This window comes from Drosophila santomea, chromosome 2L (genome assembly GCF_016746245.2).
Source record: "Drosophila santomea strain STO CAGO 1482 chromosome 2L, Prin_Dsan_1.1, whole genome shotgun sequence".
Lineage (NCBI taxonomy): Eukaryota > Metazoa > Arthropoda > Insecta > Diptera > Drosophilidae > Drosophila > Drosophila santomea.
In genome coordinates this window covers 437,723-461,589 of record NC_053016.2, presented here as the reverse complement: position 1 = coordinate 461,589, position 23,867 = coordinate 437,723, and the positions used below count along the sequence as shown (strand labels likewise).

At 45.4% G+C, this 23,867-nt stretch overlaps 2 protein-coding genes across 2 annotated transcripts; one reads left to right on the top strand and one right to left on the bottom strand.

Moving 5' to 3' along the window:
• The first annotated feature begins 79 nt into the window (after positions 1-79).
• On the top strand, positions 80-4,354 carry LOC120454132 (protein croquemort). The gene is made up of 6 exons (XM_039639179.2): positions 80-286; positions 346-503; positions 2,199-2,411; positions 2,596-3,701; positions 3,771-3,861; positions 3,921-4,354. The coding sequence occupies exons 3-6, from the start codon at positions 2,283-2,285 to the stop codon at positions 4,068-4,070; spliced, it is 1,476 nt and encodes a 491-aa protein (XP_039495113.1). The 5' UTR covers positions 80-286; positions 346-503; positions 2,199-2,282; the 3' UTR covers positions 4,071-4,354.
• Positions 4,355-5,616: 1,262 nt separating this feature from the next.
• Positions 5,617-22,557, bottom strand: LOC120454106 (protein expanded). The gene is made up of 6 exons (XM_039639138.2): positions 21,575-22,557; positions 15,050-15,186; positions 14,835-14,980; positions 9,943-10,022; positions 6,514-9,877; positions 5,617-6,458 (listed from the first exon to the last, which is right to left on the bottom strand). Exons 2-6 carry the CDS (start codon positions 15,139-15,141, stop codon positions 5,857-5,859), a joined length of 4,284 nt encoding a protein of 1,427 aa, XP_039495072.1. The 5' UTR covers positions 15,142-15,186; positions 21,575-22,557; the 3' UTR covers positions 5,617-5,856.
• Between the last annotated feature and the right edge of the window lie 1,310 nt (positions 22,558-23,867).

Sequence of the window (23,867 nt, the reverse complement as noted above, 5' to 3'; positions counted from 1 at the left end):
CAGCTGATTAGCATTGAAGTCAATCCACAAACTCTGGCAACGTTGCTTTGCTGTTAGGCTGTTGTGCTGTTACTGCGCAGTTAGGCGCCTCTGGTCACACTCGCTAGGCGAAGATAAATAAAGAAACGAATTGTTTAATCCAATTTAGCCTGGCGAACTGCAAGCTTGCTGTTTATCTTTCTCCGCTTTGCCCTGTTCGGCGACGCGCAAGTGCATTTATTTTTAGTTAGATAGAGGCTTTCAAATCAAATGCAAAAGGCGCCCACGCTTGGGTTCAACTGCAAAGGTAATTGTAATGAAGTCCCTCAATGAAAACCCTTTCTTACTGTACTTTCGCCATTCTAGACACCCAAGAAAAAAAGGACTATCCGAGCATCGCATCGTAACGGGAATTCTCTGAAGATTAATTTTACTAGAATTATGGCATAATAAATGTCAAGGCCACAGCGAGACAATAACAACACCTGAACATCTGAAACTTAACAAAAACTGCGAGATAAAAGGTGAGTAATTCATCACCTTAATTATGCAGCCGGTAGTAGTGCAATAATACGTGAGTTAACTGTAGGGCTAATTCGCAACTGGTGATGTCAACACTTTAAGCGCGAGTTGATCAAGGGTTAAGATCAACCCGAAAGCAAACATTTCATGGGATGTACATACATATGTACATAATTTATCGACCTCAATAGACAGTAAACGTTCCTACGTAACGAAAGCCCCACTAAAATAATACATTTAAACAATTCATTGGCTTAAAACAAACTATTGAGTTTATAATTCCATATAAACTCCATCATTATCCTTTTAAATATTAGAACATGTTAAAGCTGTAAACTGAGTTCTCGAATTATCTTACTGGGACTCGTACATGCTCCAGAAGCTCTACTGTAGTTCCAGACCCCCTTTCTGCATGTTATCAGTCGTGGAACAAAGAAAAATTCATTGCAGTATAGATCCCAATAATCCCACAAAAACAAGAGTGAGTCAGTCGACGGGAGGAAACAAAGCAGGGTATCGAAGTTGCAATACGATATGCACCAGACTTACGATAAAAGAGAAGCGGGGCCTCTATTGCAGTAATAGAACTTTGGCTTACATGACGGATCAAGGCTGTTATGCTATAGTAAAACAGATCTGGCCCAACACATGTCAACCGTATTATCAATATCTCCACTAAGCTAATCTTATCAGGGCCATAAATAGGAACCCCTTGTGAGAGTTTGCATTATCCGAACATCTCGACCACGCACAGCACGCAAATAGACGAGAAATGTGTGTATTACCACAAAACACTATCCTGCACCTGAGTAAATTTCAGAGATATGAAATTACCAAATTTTTACTTTTAGTAAAGCTAAATAAATATAAATATTTATAATACAAAAAAGAATCTAAATCAATCTGCTTTTTTTTTAGCGCTTTGCTCCAATTTCTTATTGGGGCTTAAATCTTATTGCTAAAGTCTATCCGTATGAACAAGCGTTGATCTCGGCAACTGACGCCCACACTTATTACCTTATTTATTTTATTTTTTTACTTGCCAAATTATATAGATATGCCGAAAGAATTTTGACCCCCACTGATAGTCGTTCTCTAAACGCATCCAAGTGAATGCCAATCAAGCAAACACACAGATTAGCCAAATCCGCAGATTAGCAAATGAACCGAGTGGTAACCGATCGTCAAGTGGATCCATTAAAAGACTAAAAGTAGACCGCTGGCAAGCAGTTTCGCCCTGCCAGGGGACGCGTGCGGTTGTGAGAATTGCGATTGTGCGTGCCAAGGCAATAACATTTTCGAACCCCTATAATTGAAAACTAGTAAGTTTGGGCAACCGAAACAGTGGCAAGTGCTAAAGAACCATAGAGATCTGCGGATGTCTGCACTTGAAGTTGACTGTGCGGCCAAGTGGGCTGTCCCACCTAATCTTCTCCAGCTGTCATGAGGACTGCAACGGACTTGGTCTCATTCAAAAATATTCACACCTAATCGCCGATGCTTATCGAATACTTAAGCAGGGACCGGCCGGCGATAAGCCTTGGGCTTATTATTTTCAAAATTACCAACTCTGCAGGGTGCCAGGATGGGTGTACCGAAAAATAAACGAATAAAAATTCCGTGATTAGCCGCGATACGGTTTATGGACACTGATTATGCAAGCAAAAATAACCCAACCAACCATTGTTCCCTTCCAGATGCAACGAACTGCCTAGGGCTGGATTACTCCCACCTTGTCACTTCCTAAAAACCGCGAATCTTCCGAATCCCACGTATCCACCATGTGCTGCAAGTGCTGCGGAGAAACTCAACGCAAGGTCTGGGTCTTCGGCTTGGGATCGCTTTTCCTTGTGCTGGGAATACTCGTCGTGGTCTTCTGGCCGGGGATTGCAGATAACCTTGTAGTGGATGTGAGTGTCTTTAGCTAGTAAACAAAATTTTAAGGAACAGCAAAACTTCTTTAAGGAGTAACACCAAAAGAATGTAGAAAACTGAACTCTTGTTTGCGTCATAGGTTGCGTATTACATTAATGTAACGATATTATTAAAAAACTAATTTCCTTCGACATATTAAAACGAACTTTCTCTTTTCAGGGCCTTACCCTCAAGCCAGGCACTGATGCCTATGACAGCTGGCTGGAGGCACCCATTCCAATTTACCTGAGCTTTTACATGTTCAACTGGACGAATCCCGAGGACATACGGAACCCGAACATAAAACCAAACTTCGTAGAGATGGGTCCGTACACCTTCCTGGAAAAGCACAAGAAGGAGAACTACACCTTTTACGATAATGCGACGGTGGCATATTATGAGCGGCGCACATGGTTCTTCGATCCGGAGAGATCCAATGGCACCCTGGACGACATGGTGACTGCTGCCCATGCCATCACCGCTACGGTGGCAGATGAGATGCGAAACCAGCGCAAGATCGTCAAGAAGATCATAAACTTCATGCTGAACTACGAAGGCGGAAAGTTGTTCGTAACCAAGCCGGTGGGCGAATGGATCTTCGAGGGTTACCAGGACAACATTACCGATTTTCTAAACCTGTTCAACACCTCCATGATTGACATCCCCTACAAACGCTTCGGTTGGCTGGCGGACCGCAATGAGTCGCTGACTTACGATGGTTTGTTCACTATTCACACCGGCACAGACGATATATCTAATCTGGGTAGACTCACCCACTGGAATGGAAAGCCAGAAACTGGATTCTACAAGAAGCCTTGTGGTGTAGTTAATGGAACCACTGGCGACTTGTTCCCGCCCAAGATGAATGTAAACGATGAGATTACGATTTTTGCCACCGATGCTTGCCGATTTATGAACCTCAGTCCCCGGGGCACATTCGAGAATCACGGCCTGACCGCCACTAAGTGGGTAGGCACCGAGGAGACTCTTGACTCCGGGGAAAACTACCCTAACCAGGCCTGCTTCTGTGATGAGGCGCGATTTGATGAATGTCCCAAAACCGGCGTAGTGGAGTGCAAGGAGTGCCGAGACAAAGCACCCATTTACTCCTCCTTTCCTCACTTTTACCTAGCTGATCAGTCGTACATTGATGCTGTCAGTGGAATGAAGCCGGAGAAGGAGAAGCACGAGTTCTTCTTAGCGGTGGAACCGACCACCGGAGTGCCTGTCCAAGTGCATGGTCGCATCCAGATTAACATGATGATTGAGCCCGATGACGACTACGAGTAAGTAAAGAGTAATTAGGTACACAGTGTCAAAGAAAAGGGCAGTCATCATGAACATTTTATTTGCAGCATATATCGTGGTGTGCAAAAGGTTTTAATGCCCATGTTCTGGTTCGATCAGTACGCAGAGCTTTCCTCCGAGTTGGCCTCGAAGGCCAAGGTAAGGCCTAGTCCACACGTGAAATGACTTTCATTTAAGCTCCTTGCTTTTCATTTCAGTTGGCCATTAATTTGTCCAGCTACGGAATCATATTCGGCTATTCCCTGATAGCTTTCGCAAGTGTCTTTCTCATCACCGGCGTCACGCTGACTGTGACGAAAAAGTGGGTGCGACGAACTCCCGAAGATGAGGACATGCTTACCAACTAGAGCAAAATAGTTTTTAAGTGTTGCCAAAGTGCCAGGATATGTCAACTCTCCTAGTTCATTCTGATAGTCGCCCGTCACATGCTGTTCTTTGTCAGTTACGCGTTATGTAATATGTAAGTGATACGAACCGACGTTCGTCTTGCATTTTGTGATAGCAAACCCTACTCTTAACTCTACCAAACCCTTCGTTATATGCAATATTACACTAATCATTATCAAGTCGAAACTTATTGATTGAGATTTTACATATTGTACTTGATAAACAAAACTTCATAAAACCAAAACACTCCGTGCAATTTATTTTAACGTTTTCATTTCAATTTTCGTTTATTTGGAAAAGATAATTTTTACAACTTCTGTATGCTTTCCTCAAGGACTTTTTACTTATCGTATACGATTGTTGGATGCTTTAACGATTTGCTTTATAAATGCATTATTTAAATGTTGTTTTGTAAATTAATAAATAAAATTAATTGAATACGTATATATATTTATTTATATATATATGTATGTATGTATGTATATTGGTGTATATGTAAGATATATGGCAAAAATTTTACATTTTCTCAAAGATCACATTCCTCAATTTAGCCATAGACTTTTAGTCGAGAAAAATCTACGCAAATATTTGTGACATCCATCAAAAACTCAAATTAATTTTTGCACGCACACTCACACATCCAAAAAAAAACAGTTGGGGAATTATTAAACGAACAAAAAATAATAAACAAAGTGGATACAAAAAATAAATCATAATCGTCTCTCGCTTATTACTATGGTGGGGATGGAGGGCAAGTCTAGGCACTCTTGAAATTCTTTAGTTCCCTTCGACCAGCAATCGAAGCAAGCAAACCCATTTCAAACCATTTGATAGCCGATTTGAATGGTTTTCACTTGATTCTTTCGCTGGCCCGATTCGTTGTGAGTATGTGTGTGTATAAAGAGCGACATTGCTACGTACTAAAAATTTGCATAGTTTTATGTTGCGTTGTTCTGGCTGACTAAAATAGTTATAAATTTAGTATAAGTTTAAATAAAAATCAATCACAGTTGTTTGGGCGGAAGTAGTTAGTTTTAAGTATTCGCATTTCTGGCCTAACTAAGTAATTGCAGCTAAGACTAAAGATCTACGATGTAGTTTAGTTAATTAGGTAGTGGTCGTATTTTATACTTGAGTATTGTTGCTTTCCATTTTGTTAAACTTCCTCTCTATTTCCGATGGTGTGTCATTGTGGTTTCTGTTGTGGTTACGTTACCAATTCCCTTAAGTGACTAGACTGGGTTCTGATTATTTGAATGCGTGTTTTGAGGTTAAGTTGCTCTCGTCCTGTAGGCTTATGATTGACTCTGTATTATTCAGTTGTTTCAGTGGCTAGAGTTACTTGGTTTTTTTTTAATTTTTTGTTTAATTGTATTTACCATCTGAAGTTGTGGACCTGCTAGTTTTCGTTTTTCTAAAGAACTGGCTTTGTTAGTTAAATGCATGTTAGTTCCTACTAAATAGCTACTCTTTCTGCTGTTCTGACAAATGGTTTCTTACGGTGGGTTTTCAGTTACATTTACCCCTTTGTGCCCGGCGAATCTTTATTCTTCGAAACACTGTGATCGAATTTATATAACGCTACACCACCCGAACTGATCTATGCAAATTTCCGAACGCAGAATGAGCTCTTCACCTGGGCACACTCATACAACAGCACTTCGAACAGCAATCGAACTAGAGAGAAGAGTGTCGTTTTGGACCCGTTGTCCACTTCCGTTCCGGTTCCCAATTAGCTTGACGAGTCTAGCTGGTCTTGTTGTGCTGCTGCTGCTGTTGCTTCATCAGGACGGCGGGATCGATCACGTAGTTGTTGGCCTCCGCCAATTGCTGGACAGGTAGAGGCGGCAGTTTGTCCTGCGGATGTCGGTGGCTTACGGTAGATCCTTTTCTGACCTTGCTTAGGGTTCCTCCTCCTGCAGAGGAGCTGGAAACACCATTCGTGGTGGCACCTGTGGGCTGCGCACTGGACGTGGGCATCTCCTGACCAGTCTTCGGATTTATAACGACCTTAGTCTGTTTCAGCAAGGAACGATCGTTGCACAGCGCCGAGATCAGCGGCAGATCTAGATGCTTGCTCTTCTCCCGAAGGAGGGCGATGTCCAGCGCTTGGGCCTGTGCCTGGGCATGGGACTGGGCTGCCATTGAAGCCTGCAGCTGGGCCAAGATGCTGTTGTTTCCCCGGTTAAGTCCCAAACCAAGACCCAAGTCAGGTCTCGGACGCTCACCTGACCACTGGGCGCCGCTGGAGGTCTTTGTTAGCGGGGAGTTCGCATGATGCGGATTCAGCGTGGGTGGTTTACGCGGTGGAACCGGGCTCATCCTGCTAGGAATGGGCTTAGAGGGTACTGAAAAGCGGTACGATTAATAAGATATCAAACAGAATATAAGGTAATTACTCACTTGGAGGTGGCTTTTCACTGGGCGCCGGCATGGGTGGTTTCTTTAGCCGTCTGTTTACATACGGTGGTGGTGGCGGCGGTGGCAGTCGCTTTCCCTTGGGCAGCAAATCTAGCGAGTTCAGAATATTGTCGTCTGATCGCGATCGCGCAAACATCGAGGAGGACGAGGAGCTGGCCCCCGCAGCAGCTGCCGCTGCCAGAGCAGCCGGGTGGAGGGGAGGCGGCGGTGGAGGCTCATACGAGGAGCATAGGCTGGCCATCGAAGGTGAGTACAGGGGTGAGTAGCCGGGTCCTGGCAGCTGCACATATGTATCCGATAGATTTTGGGTGGAGGCATATCGAGAGTGGGTCGACAAGGCCAGTGGTAGGTAGGGGGTGCTTCTGTAAATTGCCGGCGACACCTGCATGGCCAGATAAGGGTGGTGCGGTGGGGGTGGAGCTGCTTGGGCCATGGCCGCCAGTAGGGATCCCTGTTTGGCATCCAGATACTCCTGCTGGCTTACCGCTGGGTCCTGGATGGGGTAAATTACGTAGTCCACATCGCTGTAAAGCTGCTGCTGGTAGAGCTCCAGTTGTTTTCTAGCCATTTCCCTCCCGTAGAGGTGACCCGCCAGATGGGGGTGATTCGGTGGGGGCGGTGGTGGCGGCTGGCGCGGCAAACTGGGCGGTGGTGGTGCCAGAAACTGACGAGGTTTAATAACCGGTAGTAGCACACATGACTGCTGATGATGCAGTGAAGCCGTGCTCTTGTGCAGACCGTAAGGAACTATCGGTATCCCAATAGCTGCCGATCCAGAATGTCGGTGGTGTGCCGGCACGTGATGATGGTGCAGTGAAGCCTGGGATCCGCCGGCATAGTTGGAGTTATGCAGCGATTGCTGGCTCAATTGGTGGCTGCACACCGATCCATTGGAGGAGGCCACTGATGAACAATGGTGCGGTGCCGCGTAACTTGGCTTGGCCCCATCGGGAATCAGGCTGGTGTGGGCTTTCAGGATACTTATTTGTGGCCGGGTTGTGATAAATCTGGCTGTAACCTCCTCGGACTTTAAAGAACTCATCGAGCCAGCAGCACTGGGCGCCGGATTTGCCGACGAACTCACAGATATCAGGGATGTGGGTCTGGGCTTGCTGGAGATGGAATATGGCGGTGGATCTCTTCGTCGAATAGCCGGCGGTGGAGCTAGAATGGGTTCTGGAGGTACCGGTGGACTACATGGAGGTGTATCTGGTTTGGGAGACACCACAGCTATAGGTTTAGGCAACGGTTTGGTGATCGGTGGGCCACATAGACCAGTTTTCTCATGCCTAGCACTGTAGGGCGGTGGTGGTGCTGGTGGCTGGTCCACCTCCTCTTCTCCTTGGTTTCCAAGTGGTAGCGTCACGTAATCGCAGTCCGAGTGAAGGCTACTGGATACCGTTTTCCGGCTGGGGTAGGTCCCCCTGCCCACAATCAAATTGGTCAACTCTTCTGCGGAGAGCAAGGAATGTTTGTTGTCTGTTGGATCGCTCCCATCGCCTCTAAAGGAACTTCCCGTGCTGACGTTAGAATCCGATCGCATTCTGAATTCATCTTTCTTCTTCCCATCTACAGAATCAGGATGCGGCACGTGGGTTTCTTCTAGTTTCTGGGGCTGGAACATCCCGTAGTGCGAGCTCTTTTCCGACTCGGCGATCTCCGATGACTGTCCAGTTAGCTCACTGCTGTGCATGGTGTAAACGCCTGATGTTTCCGTGGGCGGAGCTCCGTGCGCCAATGTATAAACTCCGGATGCGCCCGACACACTCTCCGTTTCTTCTCTTGCCGATGTGGAGAGGAAGTCGTCGGGATTCGTTTCGCTCAGGGCCGAGTTTTGGGCGGTGTGACTAAAGCCAAGTTCCAAACTGGACGAGGTGGAGTGCACAGGCATGGGAGCACCTGGCGAGGAAGCCCCTGCTCCATTGACAGGAGAAGTTACCACTACAGTGCTACACGTGGAGGAACACTGGGATCCGATGTTATGCTGCGAACTGGGGGAATCGGTGGCGGTAGAGGAGTCATTGGCCGTGGTTCCCATGGAATTTCTCTGAACAGAGGAGCTCGTGATGGCCGAGGCGCCGTTAGAGGTCGCATCTTGTGGCCTCACACTCAAGGCAGCAAGCTGTTCTTCCAAATCCTTGAGAGACATCTGACCCACGCTTGAAGTTTGTCTGCTTACACTGGGTCTGTCCAAAAGATGAGCCAAGGCCAAACTTTCCGTTGACGGAGCAGCTAGGGGTGCTGGTGGTGTATTGATCATGATCTCCAGCTCATCTTCGGAGTGCACTCGGTCACTCACTATCCCAGAGGTTGTGTTGGAGCTGGTACTCGAGATAACCGATATTCGCTGCTCGTTTTTGCTTTTGTAGGGCAAGAGCAGACTTCTGGAACAAGCGTAACTGGCATGTAGCCTTTGCGATTCGGCAGCCTCCTCCTCCTCCCGTTTGGACACCTCCTTTAGCCTGGCAGCCAGTTTCATGCTCCACTGATGTGTATCCTTGCAGAGGGTCAGGAGCAGTTTGTTTTTCTCATCGGATGCGGCGTACAGCGTGATTCGGCTCTCTCCAGATCGTATTTCAAACTTTTTCCGCTCGAAGGAGAGCTTCGTAATATTTGGCCACAGGAAGGTTGTGGTTTCGGTATTGGCTGAGCTGCTGGAGCACTCTCCTCCCAGGATCTTAATGCCCTTGGCATAGACCACAAACCAGGCACTACCAGAGCCCTGCTCACTTTTGGCCAATCGCATCCTGTACGTATGGGCATTGATGGTTTCATGGAGACTGCATGCTTGTTGGATATATAGCAGCTCCGCCTCAGACGTGGCCATTCCCAAATGCTCCCGGTGACAGGCTCTCATTGCACTTCGCGCCCAGGGAGTGTGCAGTCCACTGGGAAGGTAATCCTCGATCCGGTAGTAGTCTGCTCCATTCGGTGGCAGGGTGGGGGGCAACGGTACTGTTTCTCTCTTCGATGTGGATGCCACATATGTCGAGAGTCTGAGCATCCTCTCATTGGCACGTTTGCTGATCTTGGGTAAGGTAGTGGTGGCACTCAGGCCTCTTCCTCCGTTAGAAGGAGATGCCAACGTCTCCTCCCCCGAATCATCCTTGGAACTACTCGACCCCGGAGGAGCATCGCCCAGATCCGCCTGAAGAGCCAGTCCGGCAAGGAAGACCAGTGCCTGCTCCGCCTGTTCCCTCGGCAAGTCGCGCTGCAAGATGTTGTGACGCAGCTGCAGGTAGTAATTATGGCGGGACGTCTCATCTTTCAGCATGAACGGGCTCTCGATGTAGAACTGCACGCGAAAGTGTAGCTCCAGGAGCGGTCGTCCATTGGCATCCAGCCCCTTAAATAAAGATATACCGCATTAGCTAACATTCCATAATGATTAGTTGTTAAATAAATATTTACGTGGGTGTGCGATGATCGCCAGCTCTTTGGGCCATACTTTGAGAGCTTGCTCTCGGGATCTGCGAACATGTACTCGCCATCTGCAACACACGAAAGGATATACATTGATTATAGAAAATTACAAAAAATGTGAAAAAATTTTTATTTTTTTTGAAAACACAGTTCGATTGGAAATTTAGTTACGAACTCAAAGAAATATAACATTCCATATTCGGACCAATATTTCGAATGCTGTGATCAAAATACTGATATTTTTAGGGGCAAAAAACAGGAAAAAAAAATTTTGGCCAATATTCAAAAATCACCATCAAAAATTAAAAAAAAGTGTGAAAGAAAATTTAATTTTTTTTGAAAACACAGTTCGATTGGAAACTTAAATACGAACTCAACGAGGTATAACATTCCATATTCGGACCAATATTTCGAATGCTGTGATCAAAATACTGATATTTTTAGGCGCAAAAAACAAAAATTTCATTGATATTATGAAATGGAGTTATTGATTATTATCCCATCGAACATGTTCTTATTTAATAAGGACCTCTTCCATATCTTTCAAAGTGGAAACAGACACTTGTTAAGATTTTTGTAATAACCAAACAGAGGCCTACAACTTCATTCATTGAAATATCAAATTGCTTGTCAAGTCGGATGCCAAGTCTGGGCTGAATTTCCGGTTGGGCTAAGGAACTTTTTGGCGCGCAGCCCCCAAGGTCGCTAATCAAAATTTTAAATGAACTTTCGGCTATGCAAGGGGGACCTCCTTTTCCGTCCCAAATCGGGCTCAAATCGGATCGAGACCCCGACCAGACTTCTGTCAGTTTGTCAGGCAATAAACAAGCAACCCATTGACATCAACAAGAGTCAGAGACTCCAGCAGATGAAGACGATGATGATGACGATGACGATGACGACACGTCGGGTTGTCAGAGGCCCATTGCCTGATGCTCGAAGACGAGACCGAGACCGGTACCGGACCGGGTTATATAGCTCCGACCCGAGCCCAGCAGAAGGGCCCAAGGGCATGTCGGCGGTGCTCGAGAAGGCAGAGAAAAAACAACAGCGAAATCAACACACACTTCATCGAACGAAAAATTGGAATTCCTGCATACAAAATGAAGAGCAGCAAGATGAAAAATAATAATTATGAAAAAAGCAGGGAGGCAGGCAGGTTGAAGGAGGCCATGGAATAGAGGCACCTCAGCATCGAATCCACAACACAGCAGCAGCAGCAGCTACAATATCATAATAATCATCAGCGGCCGAATAAGTGCCTATCAATGACGACGTCGTGGACGCAAAGCTGGAATGGAAGTGGCAACAAGTGGATGGCCAGGGGAGTAGAGCTATTCGAGTTTGGATCACTCAGAAAAATTGCCATATATTAATGTTACTAAAACCAATTACAAGGGCCACTTCTTCCATATCATGTAGGGATGTAAAAAGAGTTGATCTAAATAACCGATTAGTGTATTTAGATTTGAGAATAGGCATTTGTTTTGCACAGTGTAGAAACGGAGTCGAAGCGAGAGCGAGTGTTGCATACCAAGCCCAAAACGCAGCAGCGAACAAAACCGGGAGAGAAAGAGGAAAAAACAGGTAGAAAGACAGGTAAGCAGCGCTGGAAAAAGAGGCAGCTGAAACCCAAGTCGTTCGGTTTTTAGCCGCAGTTTTTAGACTCCAGCCTCGAAACTCCAAGCGATTTCTTTTCGCATTCAAATTTCACTCCATTCCACTCCACTCCAGAAGCTTTTGGCCAAGGCTCTCCGCTGGAATTCGTTCTTGTACACGTATCGGAATCCTGGTATTCTACGAGCTGCGGGCAGGTGTTAAGGCCAAAACAGTCGGATGGATCTCCGATCTCGGCTCTCGGATCTCGGCTCTCAGCTCTCGGGAAGCCACTCGTCTACGGCGGCCTGATGGATCCTCACGCAATCCCAGCGTTCCATTCTACCTTGCCCGCTCCCAACGGCAAAAACCTAATAATTAACATATTTTCCATCGCATTCCTCAACGCTCACAATTAACACGCACGCACTCGGTTTTCGGAGGAGGGTTTGGAGGGGCAGCGAAATAAATCTTCAATTTGAAACACATGCAACACAAATTACAGCCTCAAAAGCAGAGGCAGCTGGCCACGCAGAGACAGAGGCAGAGGCAAGGCTCATCAAGCAGAGGAATTCCTGAGGTAATAGCAGGAGGAGGAGGAGGGCAGGAGATGGAGTCTTAAGTTGAAGATGGAGTTGGAGAAAGAGAATGAGACGCAGTCAGGGACAGCTGCGCCCAATGCCATGGCTTGGCATTCTTCAGATTCAGATTTATTTTCAAGAAGGTTGCAGTCCGAGCTGGAGTGGCCATAATAACCAAAAAAAAAATCGAAAAATCCACATGCGCAACTAAACGAAGAAATACTCTTGATTTTGACCAAAGATTAAAAATGGGGGAATTTTGAAATATTCATTTAAAACAATAGAATGTAAGATGGTCACTTCTAAATAAAAACAAAAAGTTTTATGTTTTAAAAGCTTAAAGTAAATAATGAAAATCAAGAAAACATTAATGAAACATTTCAAGTGGTAACATATATTTTGGAATTCCCAACTTCGGATATACCCGGGAGGGAAGATGTGGAGTTTACAGGGTATCCTAAGAATGGGCAGCAACATAAATTTATGTGTGTGTCTGTGCATCGAAACTGGCTAAGGAAAAGAAGAACGAAAGACGAAAAAAAAACGTAAAACCAAAAGAATTTTAATTTCCGATGTTATCAGATGCACGCAGCCCGAAGAGGAGAGGCGGCAGCTCGAGGGGATCAGGGGATGGACAGCCGATGCAAGGCCGAGTGTTCACGTCCAAAGATTGAAGGCGAAGACGAAGACGAAACAGCCAACGCCGTATAATAATGATTATGAGCCATTAACATTAAATGGAAAAGAAAATGCTGGTCTACAGATTTTAGCTACAAAGGGGGTGGGGCTCCACGAAAAAGGGTGGGGAAAATCATGAGCCCGGAGCCAAGGGGGAACGAAAAAGGTGCTTTTCTGGCCCGGAATGCGGCTGAGGAGTGGAATTCCAGCAATGCGACAGCCTAAAAATAACACCAAAAGGGGAGAATGTCGCTTGGTAGATGACCACTGACCACTGACCACTGGATGACAATGTTGCCAAATGGCCAACGGCCCAGTGCCACTTAAAATGCTGCGATTCCAAGGAGCAGCTCAAATTTGCATGAGGATGCAATTTATTGACACTGGGCGGCCATAAAATGTAAATTCACTTCCATCACCGTTAAAAGCTTCAGAGCAGACGAAACTTAATTGTGACCCTCTTATGATTCTTTTTTAGGCAAATATCGAAATAGAAAGACCAAAGCAACGAACTCGGAAGCATGGCAGGACTAAGAGTTCCAGTTCCCAAATACCAATGCACAAGGATTTTTCGAGATTAGTACTACTACTATATAATATTTGGTGTAACTATCATTTACGTTTGCTGATCGATTGCGGCGTGATACTCTGGGTGAGGGATTGGGAACTCGAAAAGTCCTAAGCCGAGGCCAGAAGAGCAACAACAGTATAACCGCATACCAATCACAGATACACCGTCCACTGACATGGGCAGGAATCCTTGGCCAGAAAGCCAAGCACCAGCGCACACACGAAAGCAGAATGCAAACTGCCAATTTCATAGCTGCGCCTGAGGAATCCTCCGCGAGGCGAGGACGTTGGCATGCCCAGCCCGATCCTCATATTCAGTTAAAGCTGCATCCACAGCCTCGGCAGCGACTCCGGCTTCGAGCTGCATACCAAATTCTTAGCTGAAGATGTTGTGGCAACTTCAACGCTCCCCTGCCTCCTGCCTCTTGCCTCCTGCCGAGAAATTGATGCCAACCAGCTTCGAAAATTTACGTGTTGTGTTCTTGGGCTCTTGCTCTAACATCGTATCAGAAAATGAAGGGTATACGGGAATAGTCATTGAGCTAAATAAGAAAAACTTCCCAAGCAATTCGACAGTTATACATTACCCTCATCTTAGTCATTTCGATATTTCGTGTGGCGTTTGGAATAATCTATCAACATTTTTTCTGAAATGTTATTATAATGTATATACTTTTCCCTAAAAGAGTAAGATAACTTCGATTACCAGAAAATCAAATTCCTCTCTCCTTTCTTGTTTGCTCCACCCCGAACCCCCCTTTCCCCTTTCCCCGCCCCCGTTTTTGGTTGCTTGTGGGTCTTTGGAGAACACATATATCTGTGGCCAATGCCAAAGACGTTGTCTGCTTATTCTCCAGGTTTCAGCTCAGACTCCGGAGCTCTGGGCTCCTCCATACCCCATCCTCCAGCCTTCATCCTCCAGCCTTCATCCTCCAGCCTCCATCCTCCATCTTCCATCCTCGAAACTCCATCCTCCGTGGCTGTCGTTCGATTCGTTTGTGTTAATGCAACGCGCGACGGCTACCTGAATTACTGAACACGCGTCTTGTGTCTGTTCCCCTGCATCTGCAGCTCAACGGCTGCTCCTTCGCTGAGCCCCTCTTCTGTATTCCTGAAATTGTTTGTTCGCCATGAAGGCGACGCGTTCCTGCCTTTTTGTTCGTTTTATGTGCCATTTTTTGTGTTGCTCCGCTGTGTTGGTATTTTTATGTGTTTTGGCAGATCGCTTTGGCCAGAATGGAGGATGGAGGATGGAGATGCTGAGTCTTCTGCTGTTACTGCTGCTGCTGCTGCTGCTGCTGATGATGATGAGCAGCTTTTAGAGCGGACTGGTTTATGTTTATTAGTTGTATTTTTCATGCCTTATCGCTGGCATTTGGCTACTCCACAACTCGGAAACAAAACTGGACGCAACTGTCTTGGAACCCCAAATAGCAAACACCGCCATGGACTTACCTATGAGCACAGCCAGACCGAATAGTTCGGTGTCCAGCATCCCTTGCGTGGCAAAGTGCAGACATGTCTGCGTGTAGACCTCGCGAACTCGACTCTTGGCATCGACTAGGAAGTACAAGGTTTTCGGCTGCTGCTGCCCCAGAAGTCTGCAAATTCCACACAAAATTAAGCAACACCATTTTTGGGCAGCGGAAGACCGTATCAAACACACTCACCTCAGGGCCAGGAATCGCGAGCCTGGTGATAGTTGCTCGGCTGAGGACGCGCATACTTCCAAAGGCGCGCTGACGGTGCAAAATGCTCGCATGCTGCATCATTTTCCGTATACAGCGTGCGCGTTCGAAATACGTTGCTGTTGAAAGTAGAGGAATAAGAGAGATAAATATCTATATTGCTTAGTGAAGAAACTTAACAGTTAACCACTAGTAAACTTGCCACGTTAGTGGTGCAACAATACAGAAATTGAAACGCATTCAATTACCTACTATTACTGTAAGATATCTGTGAGATATTTTATTTAAAGCGGACACTTTGTAGAATTCCAAAGAGAAATTGTCGCATCCAGCGCGTCATTTCTAACCGCATTTCTGGCTCATCAGATGCGATAAAACTGCCGCTCGATCGGCTCGGTTAGGCACCATTCTTTCAGGCAAATTGATGCCGCTGGAGCCGCCCCAGACGGAGTTGGAGACGAGAGGCGGAAGATGGCAATGGCAATGGTGATAGCGATGGCGATGGCGATGGCAATGGCGCCCGCCTCTTTTGGGCTCACCGACTGCCGAACAATTTCACCAATCAATAACGAAAGACTCAGGCGACAAACTTGATTAGCGGGCAGGGGACTTGGACTTGGGACTCGGACAGAAAACTGAATAGTGAATAGTCAATACTCGGGGAGTTTGGAGGTGCGTGCGTGGCAGCCAAACTCCCTCCCCCTCTCGATGCGTTGCGCATAAAATTATTAAAATTGAGTTAAAGAAAGTTCCAAAAGCCTGAGCTAAGAGGCAGACAGACACCGAAACTGGACTCGTGATGAAAGAAAAGTATTTTGTGCATAAATTAAAATCAAATCGAATCAAATCAACTTTTTTGAATAGAGCGCCGGCAGCGGCGACAACAGTTTCTACCAACCCGGCGGAGACGCATAAATTTCAATATTGGCGCATTTTCTGTGTCTAATAAATTTCAACGTTCAATAAATTTATTCAGAGTCAAATCGAGAGTCCGAGTCTCCGAGCCCGAGAGCCGATAGAGAGGGTTAGTGGCACTGTGGCATGCATATCCAAAGATAGACCAGAAAGACAGATGCTGGCAGAACCGCCCTGACTTATAAATATACGTTCGGTTCGACCGGAGGTATGCCTCCTCCATCACCGCCTCCCCACCGAAAAGCGATCATCAATCAAAGAGCACATTTGACATAAATTAGAAACCACAGAATATCTGGGAACACCACAAACAAAGCTTCCTCCCCTCGAAAAGACCCCTCCAAAAAAGCTTTTCAAAAGCAATTATATTTAAGCCGATTTCCATGCGCACCTTGGACCCGGCTAAGGTGATCTAGAGAACAGGCTCAGACACACACTTTATGCCCGATCACAGACGATTACGAAACGAGAATTGAAATTCCAGGTCTGTGTCTCTAATGTGCTGCGATTGACTTATTACCGAGGAATTTATTCTGATAAACATGAAAACTACATTGTTGAGCTCTCAAGAGGAACTGGATTAAGCGATCACTCAGTCGCAGATGTTGAGTGACTGACAGTTTCGAAACAAATTATATATTATATTTTTTTGTTTAAGAGTTTTGGGGGTTGTTAAGTGCCTCAGTATTAAATTATTCCACAAGAAATTATCTTTGTCCGTTAGGCATAATGATATGTAATTGAGAGCGACAATAAGAGGAAACAGTAAATTGTCGTTAAGGAAGCCCTCCCATCAATCCCGATAACAATAAAAGGAAGCTAGTTAGCAGATTGCAAGAAACGAATTGGAGTTCTGAAGGAAACTATCGTGGCTTTATTGCAAAAATTATGTACCATTAATCGGAATAAGCTTCCTTGTACAACAAACAGAACGCTTTTTGATGGGCGAGATTTCTGCGGAAGTAATAGCTCGGTCATGAAGTTACTGAGGCGATAAAACTTCATTAAACACTACTTCGCAGATAAATCCTAGCAATCATTTCTCTTGAATTCCAAACTCCGACAATGCCGGTCATTATGTAATCGTCAAAGCCCATATCCAAAATGCCGAAAATATACATATGTGCGCTCACGATTTCTTGGAGGATGAGTCAACGAAAGGGGGAGTGAGCACGAAAGTTGCCTTAATTAAAAATTTAAACTAATTAATGGTGTTTAACAATTTCAATCATTGAAAATTATCGCATTCCTCTGGCTAATAAGAGCGGGAAGCAAAGAAAGCCGTGGCGAAGCTAATTATTAAAGCCAACCTACGAGTAGGGGGCATAAACAGAGAGAAAATATTGTCTAGTCCAAAGAAAGGAAGTGTAAGATTTATAACATTCCAGTATGAAATGAGTATCGAGCTTTTCACCGTGCACTGCTGGCCATTAAAAGCGCGGCAAAGAAGCGAGCCAAGTGAAGCTAAGCGACCGCAAGAGACACGCTAATCAGCAATTAGCAAATGGCAATAAATATTTTGTTTATGATTAAGCGCGGGGCGGACATGTCCAGGGGTGTTGTTCAGGAGTTCCGCGAGTGGGTCGGCTTTCCGAGAGAGCTTGGAATGCAGCCACTGATGGAGCAGTGAAGGCTGCGGGGGCAGAGGGGACAGATGGGGCCTGGAGCTATAAAATCTCACGGGCTCTGCCGCGATCAAAGTCAATTAAATGGCGCAAGCGCCAGCAGCGAATGCTTTTCTGCTGGCTAAGCGAATGCCAAAGGGGTAAAGAGAGCAAAAACCAGAGAATTAAAGCAGCGACTGAGCAACAGAGCAACAGAGACGTTCCGCATACGCCACGTTGTGCTGCGACAGCAACTAAACAACACAGACAGCACTGTAAAAAGTTTAGCATACAAAGTTTCAAGCGTTTTAGACGACGAGGAAAAGCGGAGGCAATCTTTAAATTTTATTTTATTTGAAAGTTAACAAAACAAAATATTAAATCACTAGTTCGTTCCTAAGTAATACGAATAATCTAACTCTCTGTTGTGTTCCATAACATAATGAATAACTTTAGTATTTGCTTCGGTTCTCTTTTCTCCCTGTGAACGACCGACTACTATGTCAACTGCACATGCCAATGCACTGAGCTCATTCGGGGCGTGTGTTTGTCAACCGAGTTCCAACAATCGCCAAAGTCGAACGATCGATTCGATCGATCAGACCCCAGACCACAGAACAGTGGATCGTGGGGCAAGCGGAGGTGCCGGAACCAAGACCCATAGAGCCGAGGCTATAAAGACGATAAACGTTCCAACCGCATGTGCAGGCCCATTGAAATGCTGAACGAATCAGAAATTGAAAATATCCATATGGATTTCAGCGCGGAATGCGAGTGCGCATGGAGCAGATCAATAAACATGGCAGCGTAAACGGTCGTAAGATCGAGCAGCGAGGAATGCGAATCGAATTGGCTCTAGAGAGGTCTCGGAGATCAGATGATAGATTCGATAGATCAGAGATAGATAATTCACCTTCAAAAATATATTCCTTGGGTTCTGATGGGAACCAACCAAAGTATTTGATGAGGTCCAATTGGAGAGCTAATCATATCATGCATAATTTCGAGAAGCCCACAGTTCTAAGCTCGAAACTAGATTTAGCATGCAGCCCTGACTATCTTTCTGCAGCGAAAGCGTACGAGAAGCCCGTTTCAACCCACACACTCCACAGACTCCGACAGATTCCTAACCATTCCCCACAATCTCGACTTCTTTGAGAAAACGGCGAGGCAAGTGCTCGAGTACCGCGCGGCTCTCAAACTCGATTCGCATTTTATTGAAAGTGTTTCGAGCGCTCTCAGCTCGCCAACTAATGAATGACGATCGGATCGGCGAGCGGTAACTTTTGACGTGGAATATTTTGCTCATGAGTTGGCCTGCCGAGACCGGAATGGACTTAAAGCCGGAGCGGGTTCTACGTGAGTCTGGGCCTTTTAATTACCGATAGAACGGCAACTGGCGTCAATGGGACGGCCAGAAATAGTTCAGCTCGAATCTGTTTGGTGGCATTTTCACACGCTGACCAACGCGGCGGATGCGCGTCATTCAAAACGGGGCCCACAAGTGCTATTCCAAAAGGGGTGTGGCCCCCGGGCGTTGTCACGCAAATGGGTTTAACCTCAGCCGATTACTGATTTCTGGCTCATCTGGGGAAAAAAGTCCCCGAAAAACTGCCTAATGACGCAAATTATGTAAAGAGTCATCAATTTGGGGAGGTATACCCAAATGAAGCCGATATTTAGATATTATATATTGTTTCGATTGGCACTCATCGCAAACAATTACGAAACTTGGAAACGTGGAACCAATATCACTATGTTTTCTGTGTGCCAGGTTTAGTGTGCCATCAAATGGGCAAATAACTCGACGTCTCTTTGCCAAACTGCGAATATCGAGTAGGAGAAAACAGAAATCAGAAATCAGGGAACAAGCGACTGAGAAACAAAACAGCAAAACAGCAAAGCGGCAAATGCCGAATTCCGAGCTGCGGAATTCCACTTGCTGTGCCAGTTATGGCTAAAAAATTTGATGTCTTTGAAATGCGTGAAATGTCCCCGCCGATGATAATAATGAAAATGGTCGCTTGTTTGGCTGCTCGGCTGCTCGCTTGGCTGGATAGTTGTGAGTAGTGAGGAGCAGCCAGGGCGGAGTGGGCCAAAAGAAAGCAGCCCACACGTCGTCGCTCGGCTTCAGTTGGCTTGCCACAACCACATCGCACCACTCTGCAGCACTCTGCGCCACTGAGCACCACACCCCGCAGACGCGAAATGCCCAACTGGGCGAAGGTGGTAACGGTGGTGGAGGCGATGGCCTCCGCAATGAGAGCAGCAAACAGCAAAGTACAACAACAAGAAAGAAGCCGCAACGTGTGCCGCATGCCAAATGGAAGGCGTGCGAAACTATGCTGCCGTAATACCCTAGAAAAATTAGCCGTGCATAAGGGGTATATGAGTGCGCAACACGAGTATCCGATCAGATAAGGATATATGGCAAAAAATATTTCATTTTTCTACGCACACTCCATTCAAACGATAGCGATCGTGCACAAATACAAAAGGGGAAAGTTAGTTTCAGCTCAATTAAATATGGCGCTCTTTAAATATTATAATTTTATTTTGGCGTATAATCTAAAAGACCTGCATTGCTTTTTTGACACTTTCCTAAAGTTGTGACTGGCATATTACTTTCGATCATTCTCAGTAATAAGGCTTTCAAATCTTGGTCTTTTCTGACAACATGCTAAAACAATATTTCTGTACGAGCATAGATATAAGTTCAATTTTTAATTCCACGAAGGTCGTTCATTAGAGTATCCTACAAGTTTAACTCTGAGCCAGCCTCGACTCCGATTGTCATTCAAAATTTGTTTAATTTGTTGTACATTTTAATTGCCTGAATTGTTCGAAGCAATGGGCAACCACACTTGTGACTGACTGTTCACACACGCATATGAGCTGCGTGCAGGAATTTCGGTTTACGAAATTATTATTTTGAGTTTGTACATACATAAATATAATCATTGCTGTGGCTGTTGTCAGCTTCAATGCAAAAGCCCATTGCCTGAGGTCAAGTGCGATGTGGATGTGGATGTGGAGATACGCGCGGAGATGGAGATGGAGATGTCAGTAATGTCAGCTTAATCGAAAAAACCACAAGCCAACTACAACTACGATCCGGGGAATACATGTGTACTCGGCGAGATACAGATACGTCTGTCCGCAGATACAGTTACCCATATGTATGATTGCCTGGTGGCAAAATCGTTTAACGATTAGCGTTTAACCGCTTAGAGCTCATCGACTGATACCCAAAGCGTGTGTTTTCACCCGTTTGTTTATCTTTCGCTAATTTACATTCAAGATGTCTGATTGCCAGGCGGTTTCTGATTGCAGCAATTGTTCCCGGGATCCCGATGGACGGTTGAAATTCCAAACCCTGGAAAAACAATAGAACTCCAACGGTGGAGCTTCGCTTTTCTCTTAATTGTTTCGCCATCGATTGTTCTAACAACCGTTTAAGTAGCCTTTTAATCGGAACCATAGAACCAATGAGACCGGCAAGCCCATATGGAAATTGGATCCCGATCGAAATGCACACCTTTGCAATAAAATAACAAATTAAATATAACTGGTACTTTGTATACTATACTTATATATACTTTGTATATATACATATATAAATGAGAAATGTTAACGCAAAACAGCTTCCCTATTTCAATATACCCTCCGTAGTGTCAAATTTGACTGACATTTGATATTCCATGGCCCGAAATGGGTTAATTGCACAATTCGCTGGATTTTCGACTCTTGGCGGGGCGCAAAAAAGTTTAAAACAAAAAAGCTGGCGACAACAACGAAATGTTAAACAATCGTTGGACGTTGGCGATTTTATGGTTGGCAGATAAGAAATTTGCTGGCATTTGTTTTGTTTGCCGTTTTCAGGGAGTCATTAAAATTCCGGGGAAATGGCCCCATATGGGTACATGGGTACACTAGTCTACATATGTACATATAAATATATCTACACGTGTATCTGTCCTTTTCTTACCTCAAGCCGCCGCAGACGTCGGCATTGTTAGTGCTGTATCTGCTTCTGTTTCGCGTAATCCACAATAACTGGCTTTTCAATTTGTAGTTTTGTTTAACTTTTGCTCACTCTTCGTGCACTCTTGAACCGATCTATCGATTTGGCTATCGATAAGTGCCTAACAGTAAAATTTTCGTTTCGTTGTTGTTACTTTCTGACCTCTTCCACTTCCACGACGCGATCGGGCCGCATTCCAGCGTCGCACATACTTTAATCAAAACTCACTACCACCAGCACACTTGCACACGCGGGCGAGCGCAACTGCGAGTATCTGTGTGCGTGGAGTCGTTGTTGTTGCGCGAAAGAATGCCGTTTGCTGGGTTGTTGTTTTTGTTTTTGCTGTTGCTGACTGCTTTATTTGTTGTAGTTGTAGTTTCCAGTGGCCAGTTGTTGTTGTAGCTGAATTTTTTCTTTTTGACCAGCGCCAACTTTTCGGAGTTGACTTCAGCTTCAGCTTTTTCACACTACTAGTCGTAGATATTTTCGTGGTTTTAAGGCGCGTTTTCCCAAAATCAGAACTAGTTGCACCAACACCAACACCAACAAAAATCACTTTTGTAATTTAAGCGAGTGCGAAAACGAAGCGCGCTGTTTTTGTTTCAGTGAAAACCGAACTTCACTTTAAGCAACTGAATCTGTGTAGCTCTGTGTGCGTGTGTGTGTATGTGTCTGGGCGAGCTGGTGTGCGTGCGGTGTGCATTTAAGATCTGCAGAACAACTTTTCCGAATGTTAGGTTTCGAGTAAATTCATTAAACCGAATTCATATTTCCCAGTGGAAGCCACATGCTTTCCTGTGCCGACGATCTGTTCGGTTACCGTTGACGTTTAGCGATATACTGATTTTGCCCCTGCGTAGCGAAACCGAACACAACGAAGATCGAGTCGAGATTTCGTTAAAACCTAACGAAGCCGCGTTTAACGAACGGAGAGCCGAAGAGAGAATTCGAATTCGAAAGAAGCGCACACAGTGATAGTCGAGTCGCATACACAAACCCGATGGCAACAACAACAGCTACGAAAAATGTAAATAGCAATAAGCAATAAAAGAAAAACAAACTTCAAAGGAGAATCCCAGTAGCCAACTATGTGTGTGTGCCTATGCGTCTGTGTGAGTAGTGGAATTCCAATGGCTTATCTGGCGAGAAGCCGATTCCGATTCCGATTCTCAAGGGCTTAAAGGATACCCTGTTAGGATGGCGGACTTAGGTAAAATGCATCTCAGAGGAATATCAAGGTCTATCAAGCAATTAAAGGTAGGGAGAAACTTAGTTTTAAGTGCTAAGTTGTAAGATTCCTACACAGATATCTTGTAGTTTACTTGCTATCTTATTCTAACATTATTATTAGATCTATCTTTCGGCATTCACTTTTTGCTAAACTATGGCGGAAGCCTGTTGGATTCAAATCCATCTCTCAGCATCCCTGCGCTCGCAATCGATGCGACTATCTTATAAATAAACTCTCTGGACAGAACCCCAGATACAGATAGACTGGATGAGGGAGAATCGGAACTTGAGGGTCCGAAGACTCTGCCTCTATCGGCGTCCTCTGCTGCTACGATATCGTCACTTGGGCGCATTCCTCAGCATAATGTGAGCTTGATTTGCTGGATTCTTTTTGCTCCCTCTTCCCTCTTCTTCTCTTCTTTTCTCTTCTTTAGCTTTTCTTCTTTTCATTTCCCCACCTCCGTCTCTTCCTCCATCGTTTGCTTCAAATATGCGGCATACACACGCCCCACGAAAGGGCGGGGAACAGGGTATGTATGAGGGTTTCAACCAGTTCGTCCAGGGGGAGGGGGCTGCTAAGAAAAAATCCACACAAAAAATAGAAACTATCATTCTCTGTGGAAAGGTGCGATGAGATTTTATAGAGAAAATAACTTACAAAAAAATGATCATTGCATTTGGGCCCCCGTGCCAAATCCTCGCTACGCCCCTGAAGTCTCGGCCAAAAGTCGAAGACTCAGCATTGTGGAGTCAAGGGGTCGGGGTCGGGGTCGGGTCGTCTTGCCATGGACATAACTTGTTGACTGAAGTCAGGGAAGTGGAGGGGAGGGGGTAGAAATTGGGCGAGACATTCCGGGGAGGCGGGGTTTCGATGGGAACAGTCCGCACAGCCTTTGATTTCTTTGAGTGTACTTTGTGGTGTGTGCTATACACTGTGCGGGATAGAACGCTTAGAATTAAACAAGGTTCTAGGCTCACTTTTTACCAAGATGGTTGTACTCCAAAAATGTACCTACCATTCCTGGCA